The sequence below is a fragment of the Alligator mississippiensis genome, chromosome 7, assembly GCF_030867095.1.
Source record: "Alligator mississippiensis isolate rAllMis1 chromosome 7, rAllMis1, whole genome shotgun sequence".
NCBI classification, from domain to species: domain Eukaryota; kingdom Metazoa; phylum Chordata; order Crocodylia; family Alligatoridae; genus Alligator; species Alligator mississippiensis.
Genome location: NC_081830.1, coordinates 71,602,927 through 71,619,377, shown reverse-complemented (window position 1 = coordinate 71,619,377; position 16,451 = coordinate 71,602,927). Strand labels below are relative to the sequence as shown.

Here is a 16,451-nt window from a genome sequence, read left to right as displayed (position 1 = left end):
TGATTTAAAAACATTGGAGTTTTTGCCTTGTACAGTGAATAGGATGCTTTTTCATAAGCTGTTTATTAACAATGCCTAGTGAAGCTTTAAGTAAAGACTTGTAAGCTGCTGACGTTACTAAAGCAAGATGGGAGCAGGGGAATAAGGAAGGTCCTGGCAGAATAGTTTTTGCAAATATTTTGATGGTTATGGTTGTTTGAAATGTTGAGGATCATTGGACAGGTCAGTTAAAAACATACCTAAGAGTTTTCAGTTTCTACTACTAAACAAAACATAAGTGCATACAGGGCTACGGGCAAATACAGTGGAGATACATTTGCAGTATAATGAAAATGAAAGCTAAGCAGATAGTGACAAATGGCTGTATCTGTTTTCAAGCTGATTTCATGGGCACCTATTTTTCTATTAATTATCAGAAAGGATTATTGATAATAATTTTGAATCCTTTTAGGCCTTAGTTCCAAGCATCACTGACACTGCCACGTGAAAAAACAAATTGCACTTTAATTTTCCTGACCATATTGATTTGTTAACTGAGGGCATTTATACAAGTACTCAAGGGTGGGGGGCAGGGGGAAGCACTACAAAAGCCACTCTAATTAAAGTGCCCGGAGAGTCTCATGTATCAGTGTCCCTGCATTTAAAAATGGTGGGGAGGACGCTTTGACTAAAGCTCATAGAATCAGCACCTCATGTTTTATAAAACAGACTCTGCAGCATGGATAGTCTTTCAAGGCACCTATATATGAGCAGTGAGACTGCTTCGACACACTGTAATTATAGCATGTCAGAGCAGACTTGATTAATTGAGTCTGCTGGAGCATGGTAATTACCGCACTCCAGCAGACTCGTGTCTCGTGTATCAGTGTCCCTGTGCCTAAAAATGGAGGTGGGGACTAAAGCACCCCTGCCACCATTTTTAAGTGCAGGCACAGTGATACACGAGATGCTGAAGTGTGGTAATTGCCATGCTTCTGTAAAAGCTCCAATTACAGTACATTGGAGCAGCCTTGCTGCTCATGTATAGGTGACCTGAGAGACTATCCATGCTGCAGAGTCTGTTCTACAAAACATGAGGTGCTGATTTAAAAAAAAATAATATATGTTTTTTAAATACTCATTTTCTGTTTCTTGCTGTTTCTGACCTTGTATTCTCATGCATGACCCCTCCTGTTCGGGGATATGGACAATAAAATCGTCTTGCTCTGTTTGTGAATATAAACAGTTTATGTTGGTTTAGTGACGTGTCAGTAAGGCCCCCTCTACATGTTTCAGTTGTTGTACAATTAACTGAGACCAGCTAGATCAGCAAAGCACTTATCATGCTATTAAAAGTTTCAACCAACTATAAAGTTAAACCCCCAAAATGTGCACTATTTGTTTTATAGCTGGTTCCTATCCAGCTTTAATTTGTACTTGTGGCAAGGAATACATTGTGCTACCGCAATCTGCTGGTCCTCCAGCATTGCAGAGTGCATTGCTCCATCTCCAGTGTAAACTTCTCTGAAAAAGAATAAGGAGGAAACCCCTGCCCCAGGATTGTTCCGAGTCCTAGGTTCATTCCCCCTACCCATCAGCACCCAGCAGGAAAAATACTACCCCTTGCCATATGCAAACACAGAGCAGATGAGCAGGGACACCCCTGCCATGCTGAAGCATCCCAGGTAGTAGCAAGCATGGATGGAAGGGGAAAGGGAAGGGGAAGGGGAAATCCTTCCCCGCTCTGCCCCATTATTTCTCAACACAAGTGCAGGGAGCTGGGAACATCCTGCCTGGCCACAGCACAGCCCAGATCTCATGGGCAGCAGCAAGCAAGGGGGAGAGACTCCCCCTCACTGCTTGCTGCTTCCCAGCAGACCTGGACTGCACTGTGGCCTGGCAGAGTATCCCCAGCTCCCTGCACTTGTGACAGCCTGCCCTATTCATGTGCAGTCATGCACATGGTGCCATGTCTTAATCGTGCAAAGAAAGTAACGTTGTGATTGGAATAATATCTACAGCCCCCTTAAGTCATGAGCTTTTTTTCCATTTTCTTTTAATGGTAATGCAATTGAAAATAAATAGCTCTCTTGTATACATAGACCCATAGACAGCATCAATTTTTATTTATTTTTTTTTGTTGGTTTGTGTAGTATCAAGTTAAATTGGCACAGAGGACATTACTTCATCATGTCTATTTACACTGTCTGCCTGTTTTAAGCAATTCTCTGTTTTCATGTATGGCTGAATAGAAAACCTTCCCCTATATGGGAGGAAAAAAATCATAAACACTGGAAAAAATAGTTTTTTGTTTGTTTTTTTTTATTGTGGTTAAGTACATATGTTCAGTTGTTTAAATTTGCATCTCTGACACATTTTTGAAAAATTTCTGGATAATAATCATCTACTGTTTTTGAATTTGCTGTTTCTTTTAAGGACATGAATAACTTGTATGGAGCTCAAACATTTTTTTTGTGTTTGGAAGATAATACCGGAGCCTCTTTTGGTGTCTTTCTAATGAATAGTAATGCCATGGGTAAGGAAAACATCTCTATAAGTAATATCATTCTCCTAGAGTGTGCCACAAATGTGTATGATTTCTAAAAAAAGCACTAAACTGGTTTTTGGGTTTTTTTAGAATAAACTTAAACAGCTACTGACAGATTTTTTTAATGTAAAATTTAATCAAGTTTAAATTAATGCAAAGAAACAATGACTAATGCAACCAGCTCTCTAGTAGGGGTGTGCAAAGCAGGCAGTATTTGATTCGGATTCGGCCTGATTTAGGGAACAGTGATTTTATTCACTGATTCGGATCACTTTCCCAATTTAATTTGGCCAAATCTGAAGATTCGATTCTGATTTGGAGACTCAGCAATTCAGCCATAGACACAGCCTTATATGTTTTTTCTACATACCTCAAGGTACCAGGTATGGTGTGTGAGCACTGAGATGGCAGGGCTGATGGAGAATCTCACAGGAGCGTGGGGGGTCCCCTGCATGCTCAGTGGTGGACCTGGAAGTGGAGTGGAAGTATCCGCTTCCAGGTTAGCCGCCAAATGAGTGGGGGACCCCCCCCCACACCTCCCAACTTGGCAATCAGCTGTAGGGGTACCCCAGGTGACCCCCCAGACTCAGAAAGCACCAGTTGCCAAACGGGGGGAGGGGGACGGGAGTCCCCTGTGTACTCTGCGGTAGACCCAGAAGTGGACCGGAACTACTTCCGGTCCACTGCCAAGCGCACGGGGGACTGCCTGCGTTCCCATGGGATGCTTCTTCCACCCCATCATCTCAGTGTTCACAAGTCACACCTGGTACTATGAGGTATATAGAAAAAACATATAAAGCTTTGTCTATGGCCAAATCATTGAATCCTTCCAAATTCGGAGAGATTGATGGGTCTCCTGATTCGATTCAGATTCGGAAATTTAGCTGCCGAATCTCCTCCAAATCAAATCAGTGTCCGAAGCTTTGCACAGCCCTACTCCCTACCTCAGGTGTTATAGTCCCTGAATTCCACTCATCTCAGTACCTTGACTGTTGCACTGCAGGATTAAGAGCTAAATTGGTAAAAAGCAGTTTATGTATAGATATGTTTTCTATTAGATAAATATACTAATTTTATCTGCTTATGAGAACTGTCCAAGTCTTCTGAGACTACACAGCAATACTGAAAAAACTCATGAAAGAAGGCAACCTTATTGGCTTTCTAGTGATTGTTTTGTGGGATGGAAAGGTATACAAAACTTAACATTGAAAGAGACTGATATCTTCAGAACCTTGTTTGAGCTTAACTACTGATTTAAGATGTCCTTATTTTCTTCCAAATTAATTCACTTATTCTTAATCTGGATATAGCATAGATATCTGGGGGAAGTTAAGGTACAAAATTTACTTTACAATTTCTTTTCTGGCAGATTTTACTCTTCAGCCTGCCCCAGCAGTAACCTATAGAACAACTGGTGGAGTTCTAGATTTTTATGTCTTCTTAGGAGACACTCCAGAGGAAGTGGTTCAGGAGTATCTGAAGGTATGTTTGTTATGCAGTGAAATAGATTTTTGAATATTCCTTTGGCTCTTTAATACGGTTTGTATTCACTGACCTTTCAGCTTGAGGTGTAACGAAATGTTTGTCCCTAATATCACTCCTGTCCATACAGACACATCTTTTGCTTCAGTAGAGTTGTATACTCATGTTACTTTGCCCATTAAAGTGGGGGTGGGTTGAAACTTGAGTGCTGCTGTACCTAATGCAGTGAGGCTGCAGCAGCTTGACCAGATAAACTGCTGATTAGCCTCAATCTGTATAGCTTTTACATTATTTTTTGGTGTAGCCAGCTTTTACTTGAACTAAGTTAACTCAAGCCTACTGTTGTGCTGAAGATGAGCCTTTTTTGCAGCAGAATTATACAGTAGGTAAAATTGCTTCTGATACAATTGTGGTTATGCTAGAAAAATATCAGTAGCAGTCATTTCACATTTGTTCTTTTTTTAGTCCAATAAAATGTTCTAATGGATGCTTAAAGGAAGCATGCATCAATTTCTAGACAGTGTTGCCCTTTGTTTGCTTGCATGTTCCCCCTGTACAATAGAGATCCCATTAGCAATGACAAATCTTCAGTGCTCTTCTCAACCTCTTGTTATGCTAATGTAATTTTTGGTGCGGGAACATGCCTGCCATTATTTTTTGAAATTTCTGTTTAGTCAGATCATCATCATTTGCAACAAAAGATGTCATGAAATATGACATGCTTTTGTTAGTTTTAAAATGGCAAGGTGAGTTAGGTCATGGAGCCCAGGTCTGATTCCTAGGATCACAGGGAAGAAGGGCTAGAAGTGATCTCATGAAATCATCTAATCTAGCCCCCTGCTCAAGCCCTTGCTGAAGTCCTTGTTAAATTTAGTCATCCCTGACTATGCCATCCCAGCCAAGTATCTGTCTAACCTGCTCTTGGGAATTTTCTGGGTTAGAGATTCCACAGTTTTTCCAGGTAGCCTGTCCAAAAGCTTGATCACCCTCATAGCCAGAAAGTTCTTTCTAATCTGCACAATAATTTTTCTCTTCTTCAGTTTTAAGGCCACTGCTCCTAGTCCTGTACCCCTACTTCTGTAGAGAAAAATCTCTCTCTCCTTTCACTAATTTGAACACTGTTATTAAATGCTCCCTAAATCGTCTCTTCACTAGATGAAATGGCCCTAGTTCTTTCAAAGTCATGCTTCCCAGGCTCCTAATAATGTTTGTTACTCTGCTCCTTCCAATCAGTCTACATCTTTCTTGAAGTGTGGAGCCCAAAACTGGACACTGTACTTCAAGTGAGGCCTCACCAGTGCCAAATGAAGCAAAAGAATCACTCCCCTTGATTTTTTTTCAAGACAAATTCCTGTTAAGACAGCTCAGTATGCTTTTTTTTGCAATAAGAACATACCTGCAGCTCATACTCAGCTTATAACCCTCAGGTTCTTCTCTGCAGTACTGCAACCCAGCTAGTCATTGCCCCAGTCTATAATTGTGCAGACAATTATTCAGTACCAAGTGCAGGATTTTGCACTTGTCCTTGTTGGATTTCATCTGATTGACTTTTGGACCATTTCTCTAGTTTATCAAGGTCATTCTGGATCTTAACCCTACCCTTCAGAGTGTCTGCAATTCCACCCAACTTGCTGGCATCCACAAATTTGCTAGGAGTGCACTCAATGCCACCACCCACCTAATTGATGTTTAACAAGACCCAGTACAGAATCCCAGGAAACCCCACTCAAAACCTCCTCCCAACTAGATCTTGAGCCACTGATGACTACTTGCGGAGCATGATGATCCAACCAGTTACCTATCCACCTTTACAGTATTTTTTTTATTAGTCTGTATTTCCTCAGTTTCTTTATAAGAACGCTGTGGGCAACAACGGCAAAAGCCTTGCCGAAGTAAACGTAAATCACATCCACTGCTCTCCCCCAATTCATAAAGCCTCGTGCCTTATCAGAGAAGGAAATCAAGTTCATCAGTCATGAAGTGCTCTTAGTTATTTTATGCTGGTTATTCCTGATAACCTTGTTCTCTTTTAGGTGCTTCAAAATAGATTATTTGAGGACCTGCTCCATGATCTTTCCAGATATCAAGATCAGCATAGATAGACTGGTCTATAATTCCTTGGATCTTCTTTTTTGTCTTTCTTAAAGAGAGGCTCTGTATTTGCCTGTTTCAAATTATCCAGTGAATCACCTCCATGAGTTCTCAAAGAGGATAGCCAGTAACTGTGAAATGATTTCAGCCAATTTCTTCAGTAACCCAGGGCGTATCCCATCTGGCCCTGCTGACTTGAAAGCATCTGTAAATAATCTCTAGCCTGTTCTTCCACTACTCCAGCCTGTTTGTCTCTTTTCCTATCTTTGCTGCATGAATCATTTTAGTAGCTGATTTTATTTGGGAAGAATGAAGTAAAACAAACATTAAATAACTCAGCCTCATCTGCATCATCTATGACTAGATTGCCTTCTGTATTTTGGGGGACTTACTTTTCTTTGGTTTTCCTCTTTCTTTTGATAAACTTGTACAATCTCTTTTTATTTCCCTTAACAGTTGCATCTTCAATTGTGCTTTGGCCTTCCTAATTTTCCCATTGCATGTCTGTGTAAGGCTCTTAAAGTCTTCCCTAGTAATATGGCCAAGTTTCTACTTTCTGTAGAATTCCTTTATGAGTTTGAACTGATTGAAGAGATTTCTGCCTAGCCAGGCCATTTTTCTGTTGCACTTCTTATTCTATCATTTCGTTTGGATAGATTAAGGGACTTGGTTTTAATCTTAACTCACTCACTAGTCTGCTTCTGACCTTGGACAAGTCACTTCACTGTTCTGAGCCTCAGTTTTACTTCTAGTAAGTGGAGTAATTGCACTGAGTTTCTTTGTACAGGGCTTGTGATTTACTGATAAAAAAACATTATCTAAAAGTGAAGTATTATTTATCTTTCAGAAACTGAAAGAAGACTGCAACAATTGAGTGTAGTGAATTATACTAACTTGACTTTACTTACATAAAGAGATTCCTTGAATCCTGACTTCTCATATACTTGTACACACTTTTAATTCCCTCCTCCATGGAGGCATTTCTTCTGTTCCACTCTAGTTTGTTTTTATGATTTAAACCGTGATGTTCTTCCCCGGTATGCCAGGTTTGTTTGTCAAATAATTATTGCTGTTTGCATTGTGATAATGCCCAAAGACACACTTCAAAATCAAGGATTAAAAGTGCTATATAAACATCTAATGAAAGCAAACCTTATCATACATGTAACTTAGCTTAAGACAAGATGGAAGAATTACATATAAAATATAATAGATGGAAGTAAGAAGGACGATGAACATAACAGTTATAAGGATTATGTGCCCACCTTTTGTGTAAAGCAATTTGTAATACATTTTTGAAAAGGACAGAACTAATGAATTTTGGATTGACAAGTGACACCTACAAATGCAGTACCTCCTTTTTTGTTTCTTAACTTTTAGCTAATAGGACAGCCTTCAATGCCTTCATACTGGAGCCTTGGATTCCAAATTAGTCGCTGGAATTATGGATCTCTTGATGAAGTGAAAGCAGTAGTAGACAGGAACAGAGCAATTGGGATACCTTACGTAAGTAAAGAATTGCGATGGGTGGCCAAGCAGGTCAAGAGTGCTGCTATTTATGTTTTGATTTTACTGATTCTGAGCTAGTTTATTGCAAGTTTATTTTTGGTTGATAAGTTTATATAGACTTATGGCATCAAAGCTCCTTTTAGGCAGTTGCCTTGCTGGGGTCACTTGACTCCCCCCCCCCCCCCCCCCCCAGTTATCTTTCCTGCTTGGTACAAAGGACTGGACCCAATGATCTTCAGAGGTCCCTTTCAGTCTTACAATATGTGTATCTATGAATATGACATGTTTTACCAGCAATGTGCAATTATTTAGGCCTGTGGGCCACATATGGGGTTTGGAGAGCTGTCATGGGCTGGGGTAGTGTCCCTCCTTCCCCCCCCCCCCCCCACCACAACAGCTCACCTAACTTTCCAATGTGGAATGGAGCTGTGGGTGGGAAGGGAGTTGGGATAGAGAGCTGGGGTGGCAGTTTCATAAGATTCAGCCTCAGGCCCACCCATCTACCCCATGGAGGGGCTCAAACAGATGCCCCAACCCCAGAGGGAAGCTGGCACCCGCTTGGTGCTGCTTCTAGCACAGAATCTGGGAGTTGGCGTAACCTGTGGGGCTGTGTTGGAGGTGTTGGGGGTAGGGGGTGATTGGGAAGGGGGAGACATAGAGGGGCAGTCCTGCCTATGGTGAGTAGTGGTGGCCGGTGCTGGGTGCCGGGCAAAAGCAGGACCTGGCAGCAGGTGCACTCACCACTTCTGGGGCCCTTCTGGCTGCAACTGCCTGGAGTCCATGTTGGGGCTTCCCTGTGGCTCCTTCCTGCTGCTGCTGCCTACAGAGTGGTAGGAAGGAGCCTTGGGCAGCCCTAGTGCAGGCTCCAGGCAGAAGGGTCCTAGAAGAGGCAAGTGTGCCCACTGCTGGGTCCTGCTAGGAGCTGGTGTACGCTGTTGATGGGGAATGGACATGACTGCATGCCTGGCATGATGCAGCAGATGGAACTGCCAGCTGTCTATGGCCCAGAACCTATGACTTTGCTACCATCAACCCATGGGCCAGATCCCATATTTTGCTCACCCCTATGTTAGACTGATAACTGTGGCAGAAGGCAGTTGTTATTCATTTTCATTAGTCATTCTTAGAAGCTTCAGCTGAGATCTGTGCCTCTTCTAACTATTCAAATTACTACTAAGAGAAAGTCTGTACCTGGAAAATATTTATACTCTGAGTAGATGAGACAGAAAAAGGAAGCATTTTAAGTCATTTCACAAATTACAAAATGAGAAATAAAGGCCTGCATCTTGGGACATTGAGTTCACAGGCTGAGTCCTACAAATAAATCAGCTGCCTGAAGCAGTACTTAGGCAATAGTGGAGGGATCTGATTTTTGAGTTTTCCTGTGTGAGTTTAAGCAATCGTTTAGAGCCAAGTCTCTAATAAAGACTATAGGCCCCTGACCCTGTTGGAATCTAGAAATCAAATTAAGCACCTAGGCTTCTAATACAGTAAAGAAAAACAGTCCAGTACCTTGGAATGATGATCCAAAAAACCTGAATGTTGGTTACAGCAAACCTATTAGGAAATGTAGGAGAGAGATTTATCCTGAAATCTCACTTCCCTCCATAGTTTAGGAACCTAAGGAAGGGCTGAAGGCAGCTGCTTTTTATACACTGAGGGAAAGAGAGACCCAAGCCAGTTAGAGTAAGTGCCTCCAACCATTTTTGTTAAAAAATGAAGCAGGGCTTTTTTTTAAAGAAGTAGCCTAGTGGGAAACACCAATTTATTTTCTCTTCGGTCTGTGGGGTTTTTACTCAATTGGCCATTTTTGTGGCATAATATGTAAACAGCCCTGGGAACAAGAACAGAACCTCCTGTCTCAGGTGACCAATAAGCTATAGTCATGTCCCTCCATCTCTTTTGACTCAATGAGTCTTGAATTCTTTTCTGTGCAGTCATAGAGATCCAAACTTAAATGGTAGTGGACAGTGATGTCCCTCTCTCCCAGGCAGGGAATAGAAGTTAGAGTACTCTGAGGAGGTGGAAGATATGGTTTTGAACCCCCTCAAGGCCATGTAGGCTTGAGTGACCCTTTGATCTATTGTATTCTCTTCAGATTTTCTATTAATCAAATCCAGGTATCTGAAACATAAAAGTTCAGCTGTCTGAATTCAGTGGGTTACAGCTGTGTAAAAGGTAGGCAGGATTCCCTTGAGGTTAAAGAGCTAAAATGAGAACAAGTGTTAAGTTGCATCACAACTGGAAAAAAAAATTATTTAATATACGAATAATTATGCTGCCAAAAGTAAGTTTCATCACATAGTATAAATATACTTTGCACACACAATTACAAGTGGTGAATTTTCCAAGAGCCCATCTCCTATAACTTTAATATAAAAATGTGAGTGATTATTTATACTTCTTGAGAACTACTCTTCTTCATCTACCTACCATAAAATAATGAGGAAATATAAATACATCAGTACATTAGGTTAGTATGCTAATGAAAGCGAAGAATGATGACGTATAGAGCATGTGGGTACTGATTCGTATTAAAACTTTTTGTAAATCAAAGGAGACACAAGTTGTAAGACTATTTGCATTTTCTGTAGTTGCGAGCATGTAGAGGGATACAGTTTGTTACTAGGGTCATGAAGGTGACATAGGATGGCTGTAATAGCAGATATAAAGATGGTTATGGAGGGGCTCAACTGACATCCTTTTATCTCAGCATTCCTGTGACAATTAGCAGCACAATGCTGACAAAAAGTGCTGCTCCATGTGTGCCTCTCTTCAAATGTGAAGCTGGAGAGCTGCCTAAGCATAACAGTATGGGCAAGTTAATTAGCCTCAATCTTGTAAATGCTTATGCATGTGCTTTACTCCAAGCAGTATTTGCAGTATTGTGACCTAGAGAACAGGTGGAAGAGGGAATAATGGGAGAATGTGTTAATGGCTATAAACAAATAATCAAGAAGTAGTTATAAAAAGAAACATAAATCACATAATCTGCGTGCCTAATTTTTTCTCACTTAAATGTAAATTAAGAGTGACTGTATGGAATTCAATGGAACTTCACTAGTGTGAAATGGGTGAGGCATAGATTCAAGTTTGTTGGCTCAAATTCATAGAAAACAGAGAAGACATAGGTCAACTAGTCCAACCCCTTGTCTGAGATTCATCCCTATTCTAACCATCCCATAGAAACCATAATCTGAACTCTACATAAGACTATCATCAACCCTGACCTAACATAGAGCTAATGCCCTAGGCTGCCAAAGGTGAAGTAGGAGAACTATGTCAGCAACGTCCTGCTTCTATAAAATGTTTTCAAGATTTGTGCAAAAGATCCTGGGTAGAGTGACATGTCTTCTGCTACAGAGGAAAACAAAACAACAACAAAAAACCCACAGCCCATAGCAGTTTGGCCATGGGGTAAAATTCCTACTTGACCATGAATATGGCAATCAGTCGATCCCTTGAGCCAGAAATCTCCAGCTTTGGTCCTAGTAGAAGCAATGGCACATCCCAGTCAAAGTCCCCATCCTTGGCTGTAGTTGACATCCAATGGCTATGGGAAAACTTAAAAACACCTTGACACAAGTAGCAGAAAAGTGAGAGGGAGCAGGGGCAGCCAGCAAAGAGCTGAAGCATGGAAAATTCCAAGGGTAGAAAATAGGCATAGCTACATGTAGATCATGCCCAACCAATGGCTGTCCAACCTCTTCTTGAATACCTCCAGTGATGGAGAGTCTTCAACTTTGCTAGGCAGTAGGGCTGTGCAAAGCTTTCGGTGCTGATTCGATTTAGAGAAGATTTGGCCCAATTCTGTGGCCAAATTTCCAAAGCTGAATCGAATCAAGGGACCAGTTAAAAGGTCTGAATCAATTCAAAGCTCTCTGAATAGATTTGGAGAGCTTCTGCGATTTGGGCAGTCCCCGCTCACTGCAGCAGGGAGCTGGGCCGATGCCCTCCTTGCCCAGCTCCCGGATCTTAAAAAAAAAAAAAAAAAAGCCCCCACTCACTGGGTGCTGACAGGTGTGGGAGCAATCCCTACTGCTCCCCACTGCCCCACACTGTGTGGGGCTGTGCCATGACACCCCCCCCCATGGCTGTCCCTCCCACCCCACCTCCCAGCCCTTAAAAAACAAACAAAAAAACCCCAAAAAACAAAAAAACAAAAAATGCTGGACTCACCAGTTGCTGTAGTAGCTTCAGGGATTCTGGGGGCTCAGAAGAGTCCCCCATGCAGCGTGAGGCAGTGGGGGGGCAGTGTGGATGCCCCCCCTGCTGGGCAGCACCTGGTGATTCGGGTCTTTTTTGGCTTTTTTTTTTTTTTTTTTAAGGGCCAGGAGCTGCGGGGGTGGAACAGCCATGGGGGGGGTGGGGGTTAGGGCTGGGAGAGTGGTTGGGGGTCAGGGCGCTCATGAAAGAGCGCCCCCCCCATGTGGCACGGGACCCTGGGGGGCAGCAGGGATTGCCCACCTGGCAGCAAACAGCTTTTTTTTTTGGTTTTTCAAAGAGCCGGGAGCTGGGGCCGGGTGGGGCAGCCATTGAGAGTGGGCAGGGGATGGGGCCCATGTGAATCGGAGATTTGGATGATTCCGCAGCAGTCAAATCTCCAAGTCCGATTCAGCCGAATCAATTCAGGACACTGATTCAAATCACTGAATGGAATCACTGTCCCCTGAATCATCTGAATCCAAAGCAAATACTAGCCACTTCACACAGGCCTACTGGGCAGTCTGTTCCACTGCCTCACTATTCCCACAGTTTATACTGATATCCAATCTAAACTTTGCTGCAACTTCAAGCCATTGGTTTGTGTCCTCTTCCCTGCAGCAAGACAGAAAAGGTGCTTTCCCTCTTCTTTATGATAGCATTCTACAATTACTGGAAGGACTATTATATCCCTTAAGTGCCTTTTCTGCAAGTTGAAGAATATACCTAGCTCCTTCAGTCTTTCCTTGTATGACTTGCCTTCCAAGCCTTTGATCATTGCCCATGTCTGGACCTTCTCTAACTTATCCATGTCCTTTTTTAAAATGTGGAGCCCAGATCTACAGAGACTACTCTAGATGAGGCCTAACCAGTGCCAAGCTGGGAGTCGCTATCACTTCCTGTGTCTTACACTAATGGTTCTATTGATGCAACCCAAAACCACACTGGCCTTTTGTGCCATGGCATCATCACACTGCAGACTCATATTGAGTCTGTGATGTATCAAGACTGCCAAGTCCTTTTCCATAGATGTTCACCTGTCATCCAGCCAGGTGAACAGCATTGGATCCAAGACGGATGCCTTTGGGACTCCACTCGAAACCTCCTGCCATTCTGTCATGGACCTGTTAATAATTAAACTTTGCTTGTGACTACTGAGCCAGTTATCTATTCACCTTGCAGTAATTTTATCCAGCCCACATTTTTCTGATTTGTTTATGAGACGGTCATGTGGGACCTTGTCAAAAGCCTTTCTGAAGTCCAGATACACTATATCTACAGTATTCCCCTCATCTATGAAAGTAGTTACTTTGTCAAAGGACATCAGGTTAGCTTGACATGATTTGTTTTTCATAAATCCATGTTGGCTACTTAGAATTGGCCTTTCTTCCTCCAGATGCTTGTAAGTGACCTTCTTTAGGATATGCCTAAGTAACTTCTCAGGTATTGAGATAAATTAAGCAGTCTATAGGTCCTCCTTCTTGCCTTTTTAAAGAAGGGCACTGTGTTGACCCTTTTCTAGTTCTCTGTTGCCTGGCCTGTCTCCCATAACTTCAGGGATATTAAAGTCTATTACACCAGTGTGACTGAGATTAAATTGTAGCCCACACAGCTAAATGCTTCTTTTGATTTACAGCTGCACAAGGCAGGTAGGAGAGCAGACAGTGTCCTGTGCAACAACAGAACAGGAGTTAGGGTAACATTCCCAAAGTGCCTAATAACTTAGATGCCTAAGTCCCATAGATTTGGTAATTAAATGCAAGTAGTTAAGTTACCTGGACATTTCTGAAAAATCCTTACCCTAATTTAGCAAACAAGTGAATCTGTGAGAAGGGATCACAGTCAATGCATCCCAGACTGAAGAGGACTTACTCTGTCAGCTACTGACTGAGACTAGGCAGCCACTCATGTGCTGTGGTACATCCTGAGCTCAAACATACTGTAATGACAGCTCATTTCGAGCATAGCACAGCAATGTACCATACTTCCTATCACTGAACAAAGCTGTGCTACTTTGCCCTATTAGGGTGACCCTAGTATCAGTCGTAAAGGCAGCCCTTTTTGTTCCTCCCTATTCTTTACAGATGCCACCTCTTACTGCAGCTTAGTCTTGTAGAGGGAAGTTTTTAAAAGGCACAGGTTGCACTTACCATTGAAACCTCATGATTGTTCAATGTTTATCGGGGTGCATAGTTGCCATTTGTGTTTTCTTTAAGTTTCCTCTTCTCTATCCATAAAGCTTGTAGCTTATGTGTTCTTTGCATTACAGTCATTGCAGTTTCTCACTATGAATGAAAATTATCTCAACAGCATTCTTTCTGTGTGTCTGCAGTGAAATAACCAAAGTAAGTTTGTTTCAGAGTAAGCAGGAATTATAAGAACATGATATCGGAGCACTCCAAGCTCTAGGGTATCAATTCTAATATTAAAACAAACTGCCTTGTCTTTCAGGATGTTCAATACACAGATATTGACTATATGGAGAACAAGAAAGACTTCACTTATGATAAAGTGAAATTTAAAGATCTCCCCAACTTTGCTATTGACCTACATAATCATGGACAAAAATACATCATCATACTGGTAATGATGTAACCATTTAATTTCTTTTCTGAAATGACTGTATTATCATCATGTAATTATTGTTTGTATACATCATAAAAAAAAAAAATGTGTATCTACTTGATAAAACTTTGCCTTACCTCTATAATGCTGCAGAAAATGGAAGATCTTGGTATGCTTTCTATTGTGTTTATTTTGTTAGGACCCTGCCATTAGCATAAACCCGCTCATTAATGGTACCTACGATGCCTATGAAAGAGGACAGAGCAAGGCAGTCTGGGTAAATGAATCAGATGGAGTGACAACACTCATCGGAGAGGTAACCAGCTATTACAAAGTCAAAACTCCTCATGTTGTCAATAATTGTTGCCTTAGCAGTTAAGGTTGGGTTAATGTTTTTGTTTAAAGGTCCATTTCCCAGGTTTCTTCTTTTGTCAGAATTAGCTATTGATGGAAACTTTAGTTTACAATGCCTTAATCATTAGCATTTAACTTAACTTCCACTGATTTCATCTTTAAAAATATATATATATATATATAAACTGTTAAATGTTAAGGAAGGAAAACTAGGAGAAAATATCAGGATTCAAACAACATTTTGACAGCCAACTCCTATTGATTTTCAATGGCAAGTAGATGCCGAATTCCCATTTTAAGTCTTTGAAATTCAGTCTCTAATGTTCACCAATTATGTTGCTTATTTGTATAATTAAAAAATGAATTAGAATGAACTTTAGGACATCTGCCATTCCCCTACCTGTTTAAAATGTAAATTGTATTAATTTTGTAATACAAGGTAGTGTCAAGCAGAATAAAGAGAAAAATAAAGGCCTGCATATTGTATTCAGGCGTGAATATGTTGCTGTTTGGCTTTTTTCATGATTTTTTCAGACCCTAAACCTTGCAATACTGTAATTTAAACCTACATTAGGAGAAACACATATAATATATAATACTTAGCAGAAAAAAGGAAATATGACTTTTAGGTGGTTATACAGTAATCCATGTGGGCCCAAGCCTTTTTCCTCAGTGAAATGTCATTGTATACAATAAAAGACTGGAAGGGCCAGATTTACAAAGGTATTTAGGTACCAAAAGATGCAAAATTGCATGCTTATCTTGCATCTAAATCAAGAAGAATCAAGTGCCTAACCTGGGTAAATACTTTTTAAACCCTGGTAGTTGCTTATTGCACTTAAATATCTTTGTAATTTTGATCTTAAATCTTTGTGTTGTATGTTATTTTAATTCCTAGTACAACACACTCTTTAAAGTCTATGATAGTCAGGGATCCTGGTTTTGTCTGATTTAAAAACATCCCCAATTTTTGTATTAAAAAACATAACCTCAAATCCACATTTTTCCATGATTAAAATGAAACATCACTATATATGTCTACTATTATTATTATTATTATTATTATTTGTCCAGAGCACTCTGGTTGTCTCAGCAGCCAATCACAATGCTTATTGAAACAACTGATCAGAGTGCTCTGGACACACAGAATAAGTGTGTTGTCATGTATATATCCTGAGGCATTTCAAATAGATATTCAGGCAAGTCAGAGCTAAAATGAGGCACCAGGATCCCCTGCCATGGAGCAGGCAGGCTCTGCTGAAGTGGGGGGGGGGGGGAGTGAGGGGGGGAGGAGAAATAAAGAGGTAAGGGGCCCAATCCCTTTTTTCCCCCAGAGCCTGCCCGCCTCTCCCGCAGCCCAATTACCTGGGCCCATCTCCATTGGCTGTAGAGAACTGTCACTCTTCCCTCCTGTGGGGGGCTGCAGGTAGCAGAGCACATGTGGGAGGGAGGAAGGAAGGCAGGGAGCAGGGCTGTGTTTGAATCACCGTGCTAAACGTTGGTTGGGCCATGGCCCGGGTGGCCCACCCGATTCTGCGGCCTCTGCCATGCACCGTCCCTGCCACCTGAGACTGCCCAGGAATGGGCTGGCTGCCCCAGGAAAGTGGCAGGAGGGTAGCTGGGTGTGCTGGCAGCCATAGAGGGCAGCAGGGATGGTGCATAGAGCACTGGAAGCCTACCAAGCCCAAGCTTCCCTGAGCATGCCTGGGCTTCCAGTGCC

At 41.7% G+C, this 16,451-nt stretch overlaps 1 protein-coding gene across 1 annotated transcript in view; it reads left to right on the top strand.

Annotated features, from left to right (window-relative positions):
- SI (sucrase-isomaltase) overlaps positions 1–16,451 on the top strand; it is a 146,433-nt gene that overhangs the window by 37,146 nt on the left and 92,836 nt on the right. The window contains exons 9-13 of the mRNA XM_019491830.2: positions 2,416–2,515; positions 3,897–4,009; positions 7,481–7,606; positions 14,264–14,395; positions 14,577–14,693. Of these exons, the coding sequence (XP_019347375.2) occupies positions 2,416–2,515; positions 3,897–4,009; positions 7,481–7,606; positions 14,264–14,395; positions 14,577–14,693 (588 nt within the window). The remainder of the gene's footprint in view (positions 1–2,415; positions 2,516–3,896; positions 4,010–7,480; positions 7,607–14,263; positions 14,396–14,576; positions 14,694–16,451) is intronic.